Source organism: Miniopterus schreibersii (assembly GCF_964146895.1).
Source record: "Miniopterus schreibersii genome assembly, chromosome: 18".
Lineage (NCBI taxonomy): Eukaryota > Metazoa > Chordata > Mammalia > Chiroptera > Miniopteridae > Miniopterus > Miniopterus schreibersii.
The window spans coordinates 25,073,720-25,090,161 of NC_138121.1; the positions used below are offsets into that span (position 1 = coordinate 25,073,720).

Here is a 16,442-nt window from a genome sequence, read left to right on the forward strand (position 1 = left end):
TTTAGTTCATCCCTTGGGGGAAAAGAATTGGCTCTACTGACCATCAAAGTCAAAGGTTGAAAACTGGTAGGCCTTGGACCAAAGTCTACCATAAGCTGTTTTGTTTGGCTTTCTTAGTTTCACTCAGTGATCTTTTACTTTTTAAATTTGAACTAGTGTCCAACATGTAATCATTTTTACAAAAATCCAAATTCCCATCTTTTCTTGAAAAAAACAAAAGGTCTTGCTTCTCTAGACTTGCATTTCAGAAATTACCTTGAAATCACTTTACTCATGTAAGTTACCTGTGTGGGCATTGGGTGGGCATTTGAGCATCTCACTCTTGGCCCCACTCCCATGACCCCATTTTGGGAATGAGGCCAGAGAGTCACACCAATGATCTGGGTTACTGTCAAAGTCATGGACATCTTCATCAAAACTCACATCATCAGGAATTTTCTGGGTCTAATGCACAGCCTGACCACCATATGAAAAATGTGAGAGAATCTTTGTGCTAGTGAATAACAGTTCCTAGATAATTGGGGGATAGAGGGAAATGCCCCCAAAAGGAGCAGTGGTGACAGAGCTAAACCTCCAAGGCTTTGCTTTAAGTCTAATCCTGCTTTCCTCCTCTAAGTCAGAGAAGAACCACTCCTCTCTGCCCTCTGAGGATCCAGACAGCCTCCACTCCCAGAGCAGAGAGCCAGCCTCTTCCTCCCACCTCACCTGCTAGGAGAGTGTCTTGGAGATAAGCAGAAAAACTTACAATGAATTATGAGGAGTGGCTTCCAATCGGACACTCCCTCAAATGAAGATAAAACCAGTCTGCAATGCTAATGTAGGTCAGTGGGAAAATAAGACATTATTCACGATTCATTCCATGGGTGACTTCTCAGGAGTGCACACACTGCAAAATGTGGGCTGCCTGTGGATAGCTATCGGATTAGTTTAGCTATCTTTTGTCCACTAATCATTTGACAGTTTTCCTATTAATTCCTGTATACACAGAAACATTGATAAGAGCAGAGGAAGCTGATTCGTGCATGCATGCGCTCAACCCAAGTTTCTAGGCTTGTCTAAGGGAAGAAAGGAATTGTTTCCTTACAAGATTTTCATTAACTCCTGCTCCTAGAGATCCTGAGTGTGAGTCCTAGAAAGAGTATGAGTTGAACTCTAAGTGGTTGCGTCCTATGTGATATTTTGCTCACCATCATTGCACACAGCAGTGCGTCCCCCCCAGAACTGAGTTGCAAATTGTGGTCGTCGATAAAAATAACAATAAAACTTAACATTTCTTGAATATTTACCATTGCCTAGACATTGGACTTTATACTCATTAATTTATACTTTCTAAATGGGGACAATACCACCCCCAAGGGGGAGAAAATTGGTGCTCGGGGAGAACATTAAAAAGATTAGATATTACAGTGGTTTGTGGCTCTCCAAAGGGCCATAGTACGTAATAGATATGCAGTGTATCTATTGAGGGGAGTGGCAAGTAGGAATAAAGGTCTTAAAAGACTCTTAGTGGGTTGATGATTAAAAAAATAAAGGTTGAAAAACACTGCACTCATTCATTCAATGCCCACAACAGCCCATTAAGGGAAATGCTGTTTTGTAAACGAAAGTGTTGTGGTTTAGTGAAGTAAAGGAATTTGCCCAAGGATGCCCAGCTGTCAAATGGTGAGGCCAGGATTTTAATGAGACAGCCCTCATCCTAATGGTGCCTCCAACAATGTTCTGCCTTGAATTTGCACACCTAGATATCTCTCTTCACTATTAAGGACTACTTGGGTAAGACTGATTTGTGTCACCTGCTCAATTAGAAAGCAACCCCAGATTGGTGGTGATAAGTTGAATGAATGGCTATGGTCTGTGTCGTGGGCCACAAAAGTTACATTAGCAAGAGTTCTCATGTCTGTGCTCTGACGGTCATGGCCATGAGATATGTCTATATCTGAAAAAATAACTTGGCCTGTAGGGTGACAGACTTATTCTGGTTTGCCAAGGACTGTTCTAGAATCCCCTCAGTCCTGAACAAACTGGCTGGTTTGTCATCCCACATCTAGAATTCCCAGGTTGGGCGTTTGTAATCAAGGTGCCCAGACCCCCTCAGCGTGAAGGATCCTCAAGAGAAATTTAGCTTCAAATAGCATCAGTCCAGCTAGATATAACCCAAGATGCTTCTCTATGGCACTCACCTGGCTGAACAAGTTGAGGTACTGATAGCCTAAGGGCTTATTTCCAACCTGGGATAAATAAAGACACAAGGAGTAAGTTATGCCATGCAGTGCCCATGGTCACATTCTCTTTTTAGTTACCTTTGAGGCATATCTCATAGATAATTCAGTCACAGAGATCAGCATTTGGGAGGTTTTAAGACACCCTACCTCCTTTCAAAAATTGGATGTTTCATGGCGATGCACCATTTTGTTACACCCAAAGAGCTCACTTGGCGATATCTTCCATCTCTGCTCATATTGGTTTTTGTAGTATGCATCTCCCTGGAAAGATACATTGGCCCCAACTGTGCTATCAGAAATCCAGCCAAATAGAGACCCGAACATCCTTGCCTTGATATACTATTTGATTATGGGAGTATGGTTTTAAAAAAACAAACAAAAAACTCTGACACTTTTGATCATGTGAAGAAAATGTTTTAGGATGAAATCAACAAAATTTCAAGAACAGAATAATTCCATCACCTGTGGCACTGAGCCTCCCACTTGAGACCGGGGGAGCTTTCGTGGAGATTGAAAAGAGCCCCTCACCTTCAGATCTGCACTCAGATTCTCAAAGGTGTGGCTGCGTTTGAAGTCACAGGGAAGGGAAACTTCAACTTCAAACCAACTTTCAAGGTCATGACAATGGGCGGCACTCTCCTTTAATCAGAGAAATACAGCCAAGAGGAAGGGGCTATCTGACCAAGACAGTCGTAATTGTTTATCAGCCTGTCATATGGCGGCAGTGTCCTTCAACAAAAGAAAATGAATGGCCCGGCCTGAGACTTGCAACCAGCAGCTTGTAATTCTTTTATTTTGCTTTGGAGGGGCCACTGCTAGTTCTCTGGACCTGGCTCTGGGAGTGACAGGGTATCATTTATTTTGACACAGGAGAATACTGTGACAGTGGAGAATACTGAAATGTACTGTGTGGAGGACCCACACCCGTGTCTATCATATATAATTATCATTTCTCTGCCATCAGGAAGTACTCACAGGCATGAGATAAGCACTGATGTGAGGCTGCTGGGCTGATGGAAATGAATGAGCCCTTCTTCTTAGAGTCCAGGGGTGGGCTTAGACAAGGAGTCAGGCACAGATGCCACCCATAGGCGATTAGGACAGCTATCCTGATGCTTACCTGCTGAGCATCCCCCGGGCTTGGAATTGGTGTATGACTGCTGAATCCAGTCCCAACAGGGCCTCCAATGGGCAAAAAAGAGCTCAGAGGAGGCAGTGAAGCATGCCTGGTTGTGACATGCCCAGACAACATTGTCCACTCTTTTCAGTAGACGTGTTATCCATGGCTTCTGGTCAGTGTGGAATAAGGCAAAACTACAGTGAATTACAAGAATGCAGCTCTATTCAAACAATATTGATACAAGACCTACTATGTGTCAGATACTGGGCTTACAGCGATGAACAAAACACAGTCTGTACCCTCCAAGGGCTCAAATTTGGGACTATGTGGCCCATCACATAAAGATGTTCTTTAAATGAAGAGGTTCATCAACAGAGAAGTTTGGGAAATGCTGCAGATTCTGCTTTTTCAGAGATTTTTTATATTCACTTGCTTATTAAGGCCACTAAGAAGTCTTCCGAGAGGGAAAACCTGCTTAACTGAGGTTACCACATTTCCCAAATTTGTTTCTCTGCTGAACCCATGGAGCCAGAGTCCTTGCGTACAATTTAGGGAAAGCTGGATTAGAAGGTTTATCCAACCATTGTAGAACCTGAAAGTATGAACATCATGACCCAGCCCCCAGGGAAGGGCTGGCAAGAGCAAGATATTGGATGCACCAAATGGCCTGGGACGCAGGACAGAGCCTTGGTCCTCCAGGAAAACTAGAGGACCACGCGCGCGCGTGTGCATCTGTGTGTGTGTGTTGGTATAGAGTTGTGGTCTCCATAGTAGAAAACCAAATCTAGAAACAGACCATGGGCGAGATGACAGGGAGAGGGAAAACCTTCTAATCCAGCGTTTCCTAAATTGTATGACACTGAGATAATAATGGGCTCCAGGACTCATCCTACCATCCTGGGTTCGAGGTTCAGTGGACAATTGTGAGCTCCTTTGTCTGAGGCCATTGCGTGCACTGTAGATTTGATAAAAGGCATCCTCCTCAGGGCACGAATGCACCAGGCACTGTACCAAGTTCTGTAATGTGTTATCCCATTATTTCTTTACAATAGCTAAGAAAAAAGTGTTATGAATACCCTCATGTTGCGAATGGGAAATTGAGGCTAGGGCAGAGTGGAATAACTTGTCCAAATTCACATAGTTAGTAAACACCAGAACCTAGAGCTGTTACCTCAGAGTTGTTTTCTTCAAGTGCTGCAAACCTCTTTACATGACATAGGCACTGTTCAGTCTCCATAGCGGTGGCCTCAGAAGTAAACCCAAGCAGTATTCACATCTGGGTTAAGACAAAGGCAGGACTCGTGGCCATGTTCACTTGCTCTCTAACAATTCTTTAAAATGTAAAGCATTTCTGTGTAACCTTGGGAATATTCCAGGATAACCTTTTATTACATCATGTCAAATCTGTAAAAATAACAACCAAAAAAGACATTATCAATGACTTTCCTGGTGAAAACTGAAAATCCATCAACCAGAGAGGTGGTTTTTCCTTCCTCTAGTTACTTTAGTGCAGACCATGGCAGCTGAAAGCCCTGATGACTTCATTTTTGTACTCTTTTGCTTGTTGTCTCTGAGTTCAATTAAAGGCAGATTAAATAGGACACGGATTCCATCAATCAAGCATTCGTTAGACATTAACAGAGTGCAAGGCCCTGGGCCATGCATACTTAACCGAGACTGTTTGGTGTGGACTTGGTGGGCTTGAGGACCCCTTCCATGCCTTTGGCCACAAAGACCTCTCTTAGCACGTCCCTGGGTGAGATTGTGGGTCTGAAACCTGCCTCTGATTTCTGATGTAGGTTCCTGTAGTAGGCCTGCATCCTAGGCCAGGAAAGCAAGTCAGTGTCACTCTCCATGTTAAGCTGATGAACTGGAAGTGGCTGCTGGACCCTGGGTTGAAAAAGACCCCTGATCCCACAGTGTGGCTTAAGGGAAAACAGAGAGCCAACTGGTTTGCTGATACCTTCCAAAGGCAAGGGGCAAGGTAAGGGGGCTGCGTATGGCAAGAATTTTCTGTTGTGGCCCTAGACTCTGCAGTTTGCTCTGTGACAGTTTCACAAAGAAGCAAAGAAGGGCAAAGAAACAAGACACCATAGACAATGCATCTTGGTGCGTCTGACTTAATGGCAACACTGGTGAAATTAACTGAGACCGTTTAACAAATCAATCCAACCTGAGGGTGGTCAGAGTCCCCCTTGTTTGCCTGATCAATCGGACCTCGTGGCGATCATCTGATTCCAGTCGTGGGAAAAGATAAACTGGCTCTGATGGTTTGAGAACCACTGTTGTGTGAGTGAAAGGAATACCGGGTTGGTGGCTGAGCTAGATGAATTCTGTTTCCTTGAAGCTTCAGTGTTTTTTGTATGCGAATATTCCTGCTAGGAACAGCAGGTCTACGCTTTTGTCTCTTACCAGTTATCTCACACTTTGTGGATCCGGGAGCATCCAGAATCAGATGGGGCCCTGTATTCGTAGAAGAGTAAACTGCCATGAAAAATTACAGTTGGACAGGTTACCCTGAGCTAAATATGATGCCTCACAATTGCCAGGACCATCAGGAAAATGTGCCTGATTCTGCTCTAGACTATGCTTCCATAAGTATTTATCATTATGATCCTTTTCAATTAGATTTTAATTGCAAAAGCAATATATTCTCCTTATAAAAAGGACCACGACATTACTGACTGAGCCAAAATCTTCCCTCATCACCTCACCTAGTCCCAGTCCCCTCCCTCCATTCCCAGATTTAACCACCACAAATAACCCACGTGAAATTCACCTTAATAGACCTTCTTCTATGCACTCAGGCACATAAACTCCACCTGCAAAATAGATGCATGAAGTATTGTGGAATCTCCCGTGTGCAGGCAGGCTCACAAAAACTATACCATGCTATGGATAACCTTCGACCTGATAGTTCTCACTTAATACTGTATCTTGGAGAGCCCTCTGTGTTAGAACACATTAGATCTATAACCTTTCTTAAACTGCTGAAAATATTCTTTAGTGTGGGGAACACATGAGCAATTCCTTTGTTTTTGGACAGTTAGGTTGTTTCCCAGTACTTCTCCAGGATGGATAATCCTGCCGTGGGCACCCTGCAAAACCCCCTTATGTGACTGTCTCTCAAGGGTAGATGCCAAGAGGGTGAATGCTATTTTACTAGTTGCTGCTCAGTTGACCTTGAAAGTCTCCATACCAATTCCCCTTCACATCAGCTGTGTGTGAGCAAGACCCCGTATCTGACACCCTGTCAACCCTTGACATATCAAATAGCGCTCATGTCACCCTCGTCCTTATAGTGTCTTTAATCTAAAGTGCCTAGGACAGTGTGGCTGCCACACAGATGGCACACAGTTAACGTTTGCTCACATTCCTTTAACGGGAATATCCTTTCCCATTGATGTCCCTCTCCTTCACCTCGCTTCCACCTACTCACCCCTTAGGCATCTGCACAGGGACCTCTCCTGACCTCCAGGTTAGATGAGGTTGTTCCATATTTGTGAACCCTCTCTCAATGCACATGATATGCTTTGTTATTTCTACAGTTTTATATGCTATCTCTTCTACTAATGTCTGACCTGCTGGACACCATGGAATGGGCCAGCACCCATCTGTTTCCCCAGCACCCAGACTGGGACCCCACATGCAGTAGGCACTTAATAAGAGCTTTTAAAATGAAGGCCATTGTCATGGAGCCACATCCCCAACAGAATGAAACCCCATAGAAGTGATCAGCATATCAACAGAAGGAAAAATTAAGCTGTCAATCTGCTGAATAGCAAAGATTTCTGTATTTCAGATCTTTTAAGGTGATGGAGTGGGGAGAAAGGAGGTCTAAAAGCTAAAACATAATGGAGCTGGAGAAATGCTTTCCATTTTTAATCTGGAAAGCGATTGGCATATCACTTCATTGCCATCGCCCAGCTAGGGGACAGGGGCTCTGCCTGTTGCTGTCTGCGAATGACCGCCTCCTGTCTTCTTGTGCCCACTTAGGGACCACGGTGATGCGGATGACGGCCTTCGACGCGGACGACCCGGCCACGGATAATGCCCTCCTGCGGTATAACATCCGCCAGCAGACGCCTGACAAGCCGTCTCCCAACATGTTCTACATCGATCCTGAAAAAGGCGACATCGTCACCGTTGTGTCACCTGCACTGCTGGACCGGGAGGTGAGCTGAAAGTCGCACACCTTCTTCATGAGAATCAAATGTGTGTCTCACACAAGCGGGGGTGTGGGGCTACAGTCAGTGGCACTTTATGTCCTAAAGGTGGAAATGAGATATTTACACAGGGCTGCATGGGAAAAATCTATAAAGGGAAATGGGTATTCTGTGGACCAAAACACACACTGTAAAAAGCCCTGTCATCTAGAGTTCTCGGAGTTCACTTAAGCTAATGCCTCTGATTCCTCAGCCACCACTCACTCTGAGGACCCGGTGGTTGTGGACTCCTCTCCTCTCCTCCCCGTCCTGCCATGAAGGGGACCGAGGGGGAAGGAAGGAGATGGGAGGGAGGCTTTGCCCAGGGTCAGCGGCGCGCTCCTTGTCAGCGCTGCGTGCTCGGACCTCTCTGCCCCCGGACACCTGCTGTGCTCACCGCTGTCCGCCCCAGACCCTCCCTTTTCCTTCAGCCGTGGCTTCTCTTCCTCCGGACAGGTCGTCTTTGTGTGTCCTCGCCCCTCTTCTAGGTCTCATGTCACAAACAAGTGACACGTGGACCTCATCAGTCCATGCTCTCTCTCTGGTTTTTCCCAGGGTGTTTTAAAGTTTTCACATTAGTTTCCATGTCAAAGTGTGTAGATTTGATATTTCTTTTTTTAAAATCCCAACTTATAGCCTGTCCGAAAGTCAGAAATTCTGGAAATTTGGGACCTAATTTCCGTATGTGGATCATTGGTAACATCAGATGTAACAGTTAGATGGAGCTGGTGGCAGCTGTCCCATTCGGGTGGGACATGTGCTTCTGCTCCAGGTATGACCCCTCCTCCATGTGCCCCCTGGCCCTGCCCTTCCTCCTGAGGTTCAGGTCTGTCCCGTAGGCCACTGCAGACTCCTTTCAGTAGGAAAGCCTCCTGACCCCTCAAACACAGCATACCAAACCAACTTAGGGACTCCCACCCATCCATCTATCCATCAGCCCCTCTTCCCACCCCAAATCTGCTCCCATCCTGGAATTTCTTGCTCCTGACATTACCCCACAGACATGAGTAGCAACCTTGACCCTCCACAAGCACCATGTGCCCTGCAGGAACGGCTGGGTTTCCCTAATGGGCTCTGTGCGTATTCCCCTCGGTGTTCCTGATTAAACAGATCTTGGGTCAGAAATGTCCTTCCCTCCCCTCCCCTCCCCTCCCGTCCCCTCTCCCCTCTCCCCCCCCTCCCCTCCCCTCCCTGCTTCCCATGCTGTAGCTCCTCACAAGATGCTGGTTAGATACAGCTCAGAGAAGCGGTCCCCCCGCCTGAGTCTTCCAGTCTTGTTCTTTCTCTCTTCTCTGCCTGCACTTACTGGTAGCTGCCACATGGCATTTTACAGATGCTCCTTTAAGTTGTCATTTGTCTCTTTAAAGAATATCCCCCTCCTCTTTGTGTTGTCCAACACTATAACCACATGTAGTTATTTAAATTTAAATGTCAGTAATTGAAATTAAATGTGAAAAGGTTCTCAGTCAGATCAGCCAGATTTCAAGTACTCAGTAGCCTCCTGTGGCTAGTGGCTCCTGGACTGGCCAGAACAGTTATAGAGTATTGCCATCGTCATAGAAATTCCTGTGGGCAACGCTGGCCTGGACTGTAAATTACTTGAGAACAGAGAATGTTTGCATGTATGTAGCCCATGGCCTAGTACAGTTCGAGCACTCCTTAAAAAATTCTAAGTATATCAGTTTTGGCACATAGGCAAGAATGAATTGGCAGTGATGCTAGATTTTTATACTTGAGGGGAGGGAAATAGCTAGAAATGGGAAATTATTGCAAGGGACGGTGAGGATGAAGTTTGCATTGAAACTGTGGTTGTCACTTGAAAAACATGATTGTTTCTATTTAAAAATAGGAAAGCGGGGGGGGGGGGGTGGAGAGAACATATTGAGTCAATTTCCTTCATTTTCTCTCCTATTCTGCTTGCAACCCTCCCTGTTATATGACTGCCTGACTGCCATACTATCTTCTGTGGAGGCAAGTAATGACTTTCCAACTCTGTCTTTATCATGCGCCCAGCACCCACGTGCCCTCGCGCACATGCACACACACACACACACACACACACACCCACCCCACCCCCCAGCTTGGCCAGACCCCTGATTTTCCCAAAGGTACTTGAAAATTCTTAAAGGGAGAGATAAAGTGCAGTGATTTGTCCCTCTCAGTTCTCTTTTTACCTATAGGAAATGTTCTGTCTCTATAAATCAAAGTGATAATACAGTGGATTATTCCATTTTTTAAGGTTTGTTTTGGTGACAGATGTGTTTCAAGCTCATTATCTTTTCATTTGGGTTTTGGTTAAGTTGCAATGAGTATATAATTATGGGAGTTGAATTAAGCATTTCTAGCCACACACATAAACAGCTCCAAAAAAAGGGAGAAACACAATTTAACAGGAATTGGAAAATCAATGGAAATGAATGAAGAGTGTCTCTTTTCTGTGAGGGTTCCTGGAGTTCAGTGCTCACCCAGGCAGCGTCAGCAAAGGGAGCATCCCTGGGTTTAGGCGAGATCGCCTGTTCTCTCGTGCTGCCCTGAGCTGCTTGTCGGCAAGCTCGCTGAAGGAGAATGTGACTCCCAGTGACTCTTCTTTAAAGGGACAGAACTCGCGCAGCAGACGGACTTCCAGTCGGGCTTCCCACAGTCTGCAGTGTTTTCATCTCACTGCCTTTCCTATGGCTCCTGCGCATCTGACAGGTTCCCTCAGCAGGACTGGGCAATCACTCTTCATTATTTCTGGAGACCCTCAGAGTAAGCTTCCTGTCTTAGGGTAGTTTTAAATGTCTACTTCTGGACCACCCGGCAGAATATTTAACACAGATTTATGCACCGCTGCTGTGTCAAGAAAATACTCCATTGCGGGAGCTCTACAAACTTTGTTTGATTCCAGGTGATTTTAAGTTTAGTCGCCCTGTCTTCACTCCCAGTACTTCATATAGCCTGTTTGGGTGTTGAGTTTTGTGAGTGTAAACAAATAAGTCAGGGACCCCTTTACAGCTGGGGCCCCTGAGACTGTACAAGTAGTTTGCTCCCCTCCAGCCCCCACCTTGTTAGGAATGGAGGCTCCGGAAACACACCGGCTGGTTGACATGCACTAAATAGATATGATGTAAATTTTTTCATTTTGATTTTACATTTAGTACCTTTCCTTTCACAAATACTTCCAGGAATCGACATGCACTGTTTTCTGCGAACTTGCCTATGTATCTTCCCTGCCTTTCAGTTACTTACTTTGTAATAAAGCTTGTCAATGAAGACGGTCAAAGACACCAGTAAATGATCTTTTTAACATTTATTTTTCAGTTACAGTTGACATACAATATTATATTAGTTTCAGGTGTACAACATAGTGATTAGACAAGTATATACCTTAGGAAGTGATCCCCCCATGAGTCTAGTGCTCATCTGACAGTAGATACAGTTGTTACAGTGCTATTGACTATATTCCCCATGCTGCGCCTGACATCCCCTGACTTTATTTATAACTGGCAACTTGTACCTAATTCCTTTCACCTATTTTGCTCATACCCCTTCCCATCTGACAGCCATCGTTTTGTTCTCTGTATCTGTAAGTGTTTCTCTTCTGTTTGTTTATTTTGTTCTTTAGATTCCACGTATAAGTGAAATCGTATGATATTTGTCTTTCTCTGTCTGACTTATTTCACTTAGCATAATGCACTCTAGGTCGTCCACGTTGTTCCAAATGGCAAGGTTACTTTTTTATGACTGAGTAATATTCCACTGTGTGTGGGGGGGGGGGGGCATCTTTATTTACTCATCTATTGATAGACATTTAGGATGTTTCAGTATCTTGGCTATTGTAAGTAATGCTGCAATGAATGTAGGGGTGCATATATCTTTTTGAATTAGTGTTTTGGATTTCTTTGCATAAATACCCAAAAGTGAAATTTCTGGGTCATATGGTAGTCTATCTTTAATTTCTTGAGGACCCTCCATACTATTTTCCATAGGGGCAATATGTCACCATTCTGATTGTTGCCCTTTCTACTTCCGCCCCTCACTCCCCAGGATGTCCCAAGTGAGGTCAAGTGAGGCGGGTGCCCTCACTAATCTGCTCCTCTCCACACTTCCCGAAGGAAAGGGATTTCATCCAGTTTGTTCCCTGACGTTTTCCCAGTCCTTAGCACACGTGAGATGCTCAAAAAATATTTTGTTAAGGAATGGAAAGAAGGATGTAAGGAAGAGAGTGGCAGGCAGCATGAAATGTATGATCTCTCTGTGCCCAGGCCACACTGTCTGACAGGGTAACAAGGGTCCAGCTCAGCTGATGCTGCTTCTCTCTGAATTTCCTGGTGTGTTTGGGGTGCAGCCTCTGGACCCAGAGCACATAAAGGAGCAAGACTGCCCATCTCTCATCCATCCTGGGTAACATGAAAATGCTAGAAGGCAGCCCACCCACTTTCCCCACCTCCCGAGAACCACAGATGATCCCCTCCATCCTAACCACAATCATCAGCTGACCTGGCTGCCCATTTAACAGGCCAGCATTGCCCAGCAGATGCCATCTGCTGGGTGGAGTGGGTGGAGGAGAGAGTTCTTGAGATGTTCCTCCCCCACTGAGCTGTGACTTTGGGGAGAACACCAGGGCTATGTAGAAAATGATAGAGTGGAAGTGACAGTGGTCAGTTCCAACTTCCACCATGTTCAAAGCTAACCTATACTGTCTCGCTTCCCCCAAAATTGGTGCATTTATACGCATTGTGATTCAGGAGTCCTCTGGAGCAGCACCATTGACTGAGCTCCTGCTTTGAACAGTGGACCCCCTAGGGATGTGTAGCCTGAAAAAAGAGGGGCTTAGAGGGAACAGGAGGGGAGCCTTTGTGTGTAAGGAGGGCTGGCCTTTGGAAACAGGAGGTGGATTTCTTCTGATTGGTCCCAGGTGGTGAGAAGTCGAATCAACTAGCACAGTGGTTCTCAAACTTTGCTGAGGAGCTTTAGAAACCTGGTGCTCCAGACAAGGCTGGATCCATAAAATCAGAGTCTCAGGTGGCAGGGCACAGGCCTCAGTAGTTTAAAAAAAAACTAGCTGATTCAAATGTGTAGCACATTGGAGAATCCCCTTGGAGACCATGTTTCAATGTACTGAAGACTTAGGAGGTTTGGTCTGGGGTCAGCATCCTGGCCCCATCATTTATTTGGTTTTTGTCTAGGTGAGTGTATGAGTTTCCTAGGACTTCTATACCACAGACCAGGTAGCTTAAAACAACAAAAATGTATTCTCTCACAGCTCTGAAGCTCAGAAATCAAGGTGCTGGCGGCTCTGGGGAAGGCTCCTGCCTTGCCTCTTCTAGCTTCTGGTAGTTGCCAACATCCTTGACATTCCTTGGCTCGCAGATTCATACCCCAGTCTCCGCCTCCCTCATGACCTGCTTCTCACGCTGTGTCTTTGCATTGCCTTTCTTCCATGCATGCCTGCGTCTTCTTATAAGACACCAGTCCTACTAGATTAGGACTCATTCCGATGACCTTGTCTTCACTTGCTTATGTCCGCCAAGACCCTATTTCCAAATGTCCCATTCACAGGTACTGGGGGTAGGACTTTATATATTGGGGGCAACACAACTCAGCCTGTAACAGTGAGCTGCTTGACTTCTCTGCGCCTTAGTTATTCATCTATGAAATGGAATAACAGCGCCTACCTCAGCTCAAGTGTTGGCATGGGTCAGATCTGTCAAAATCCGTAAAGCACGTTGTCCATTCTAAATAATATGAGCTATTGTAATTACCTGTATCTGTTGTAGTAGTACGTTGTAAGAGCGGGTAACCAGCAAAGATTATATCCATAATGTCTTTTCCAACCTTGAGACGATAGTTACTAAAAAACACTTACTGAATGCCTTCATTGTGCCATTTACCCTGCGGGATGCTGCCTGGGAGTGTCAGTTCCCTACCAGGCCAGCTGTGTGACCTTGGGCAAATCATTTAACCTCTGTAAGCCCATTTCCTCATCAGTAATGATGATGATAATGACATCTGCACTACCAACTATATCACCTTTTCAAGAGGTGAGCAGCCTCCACTCATGTTGCAAATAGCGTTGTGCAAACACAGTCACTGCCATTCGTCACACTTTCTATGGCTCCTGACAAACCAGGTTCCAGTTCTCATCAACTACTGGTGAGAACTTTACATACCGTTTCTAACCATACATCACAGATCAAAGAAGAATCTCTCCATAGTGAGACCATGCTCGCTTTGTTCTGAGTCATACCTCTCCACTTTGGCTAATGCTGGGCTGGGTTTATTGCACTTCCTCAGATTCTCAGCTGAGTGGTGAGAGCAGCTGCAGTGACCATTCATTGCCCTTGCCTTACCGTAAGCTCAGTGGTAAGCTGAGATACCAAGTTTCACTTGGAAACACGGTGCATTTTCCGTTATAAACTCTTCCATTTACTTCTTCTAAAACCATACCAGAGCATACACCTCCTGAAGAAAGAGATTTTTGGATCTCTGCTCCATCTCTATTCATATTGCCCAACCTAATGCCAGATAAATAATAAGCACTCAGAAAAGATTTGTTCAATGGATGGATGGATGGATAGATCAATGAATGACCTATGTTCCTTCAGTGTGTATATTTATGAGTAAATATCTAACAAGTTATCTGAGAACTTACTGCGAGACCCACATTCTAGCGTGGGAATGTAAACAGAGGAAATTATTTTATTTTAGTTGAGAGCTTGGTCATGCTCTTGTGTAATCATCCAGTAATGGAATTTTTTCACCTTGCACCTGCCTTGTGTGGGCAACTGCGCTGGGCTCTAAAAACTACCATAGGATAGGGTGAGCATGAGGAGCTGTGTCTCTTGCTTAAGTGTTTGGAGAAACATTTAGAGAAAATAAGAGCCATATATCCTACTAAACAAAATTGGGTTCATTTGGGGCACTGTTTTATTCTTTTCTATAAACATACTCAGCCCCTCATTCTGACAGGTCTGTCTATGGTTTTAAACTATGTCTGTCTGCAGTACAAAATAAAATCAGATAAAGGTTCCTAACATTTGATAAATGGTTTATTTAGTTGATCATCTTGGCTGCTAGACTGAAATTCATCAGCTGAAATCTGCCAACTTTTTTAACATAGCCACAATTTGCAACTACTCAGAGTAACTAATGGTAAGTTTTGGGGGGATTTTTTCTTATTTTTCTGTCATTCTTTTTTTTTCTTTTTCCAAATGGAAACAGTTTCTAAAAAAGGCCCTTAAAACACCATCTTAACACCTGAACTGTGAGAATATCATTAGTCTTTTTAAGGAGTTTGAGCTGAGCACTTTGCTATCTTTGTTTGAATTCACCTTTATCTTATTATGTGATACCCTCCAGATAATCTAAGGAAAGTGATAGCCTACCCATAAAAATGTACATACAATAAAAAATATTAGGACCATGAGCATAATTTATTTTCTCTTTTCAGCTGTTAAAGGACTTTCTGAAGCTTTATCATGCCCCAATTTCTAGGCCAACTATGAAAACAGAGAGAATTTCCTTCCTTCGTTCCATAGTAAGTGGCACATAAGGACTTATTTTTAGATTTCTGTGCATTTTTTGCTATGAGAGATCCAGGAGTCCTTGAATATGTCAGAAAAGAAAACTAAAGAATCTTAGGGGCAACATCTCGTGCAAAATAATCAATGAAATTGGACGTGTAGCTGCAAGTCGAAAGAACTATGTGCTTGGTCAAGATGATTTAAGTTAGAGTATTGTCGCACAGGGTATATCTCCAGAAACATACTAAAAACATTTATGAAAATGACATCAAGTCAAGCTGCCTAAAAATAAAGTAGTAGTAACAAGGCAGCAATTTTCAGCCTTTTTCACCTCGTGGCACACTAATTACTAAAATTCTGCAGCACACCAAAAATAGACTATATTTTTTTGCCAATGTGACCAAAAAAATAGGTGTAATTTTGATTCATTTGTGTTGGCTGTTGTCATTTTTTTATTTGACAATCTAAGGGAAAGAGGTCAGTGCCCCTAACTAAATAGTCAGATATTGCATGTTTTAAAAATTCTTGCAGCCCGGCCGGGCGTGGCTCAGCGGTTGAGCATCGACCTAGGATCCAGGCGATCAAGATTCGATTCCCGGTCAGGGCACATGCCCGGGTTTCGGGCTCGATCCCCAGCAGGGGGCGTGCAGGAGGCAGCTGATCAATGACTCTTTCACATCATTGATGTTTCTCTCTCTCTCTCTCTCCCTTCCTCTCTCTGAAATCAATAAAGACATATTTTCTTTTTTTAAATTCTTGCAGCACATTGGTTGAAAATCGCTGTAATAAGGAATAGCATTCCTGCCATGCCTTGAATGAAAGCTAGAAGTAGTTGTCGTACTCTCAGGAAAATAAATATTTTCAGCTGCTCTGATCTAATGCTAATACTTTTCTCGTTATCATCATGTTTAAAACATTGGCAGCAATTGTACACGATTCAATCATGCTGTCAGGAATATCCCCTCTCTTTGTCTTGGTGGGTGGGACCAGAATTATTTAGAGAGTGGCATCCTCATCTTTTCTGCAAGGTATTTACTCATAAATATTTTTGTTGGGATAATTTCCTCCATGTTTTTATATCACTTGATGCTGAGAAAATGGGGGGGGGGAGAAGTAGGTGTAAATAAATTTTTATTATTTTTAGAACAACACATTGTCCTTGCAAATGAAACACAGATGGCGAGCCACCCTATGTAAATCACACTGGCTCTGTTATGTCAGCAAATAAAATGAAATGGGACATACCTAAGGTAGAATGCTAAGCCCTGGGGTCTGAAGTCCAGTTGCAAGCACGCAGGCCTCCTGCTGATGGCAGTGGGGTGAGAGATCAGGGCCTTACTTTGTGGCATCCTTCACTTCTCCATTCTGGATAAATTCTAGCAGGAGACCT

At 44.2% G+C, this 16,442-nt stretch overlaps 1 protein-coding gene across 2 annotated transcripts in view; it reads left to right on the forward strand.

Moving 5' to 3' along the window:
* CDH13 (cadherin 13) overlaps nucleotides 1–16,442 on the forward strand; it is a gene marked incomplete at its 3' end in the record, with an annotated part of 902,539 nt that overhangs the window by 684,282 nt on the left and 201,815 nt on the right. For both annotated transcript variants that reach the window (XM_081117876.1, XM_081117875.1), the window contains exon 7: nucleotides 7,339–7,517. In XM_081117876.1, coding sequence (XP_080974002.1) covers nucleotides 7,339–7,517 — 179 coding nt within the window. The remainder of the gene's footprint in view (nucleotides 1–7,338; nucleotides 7,518–16,442) is intronic.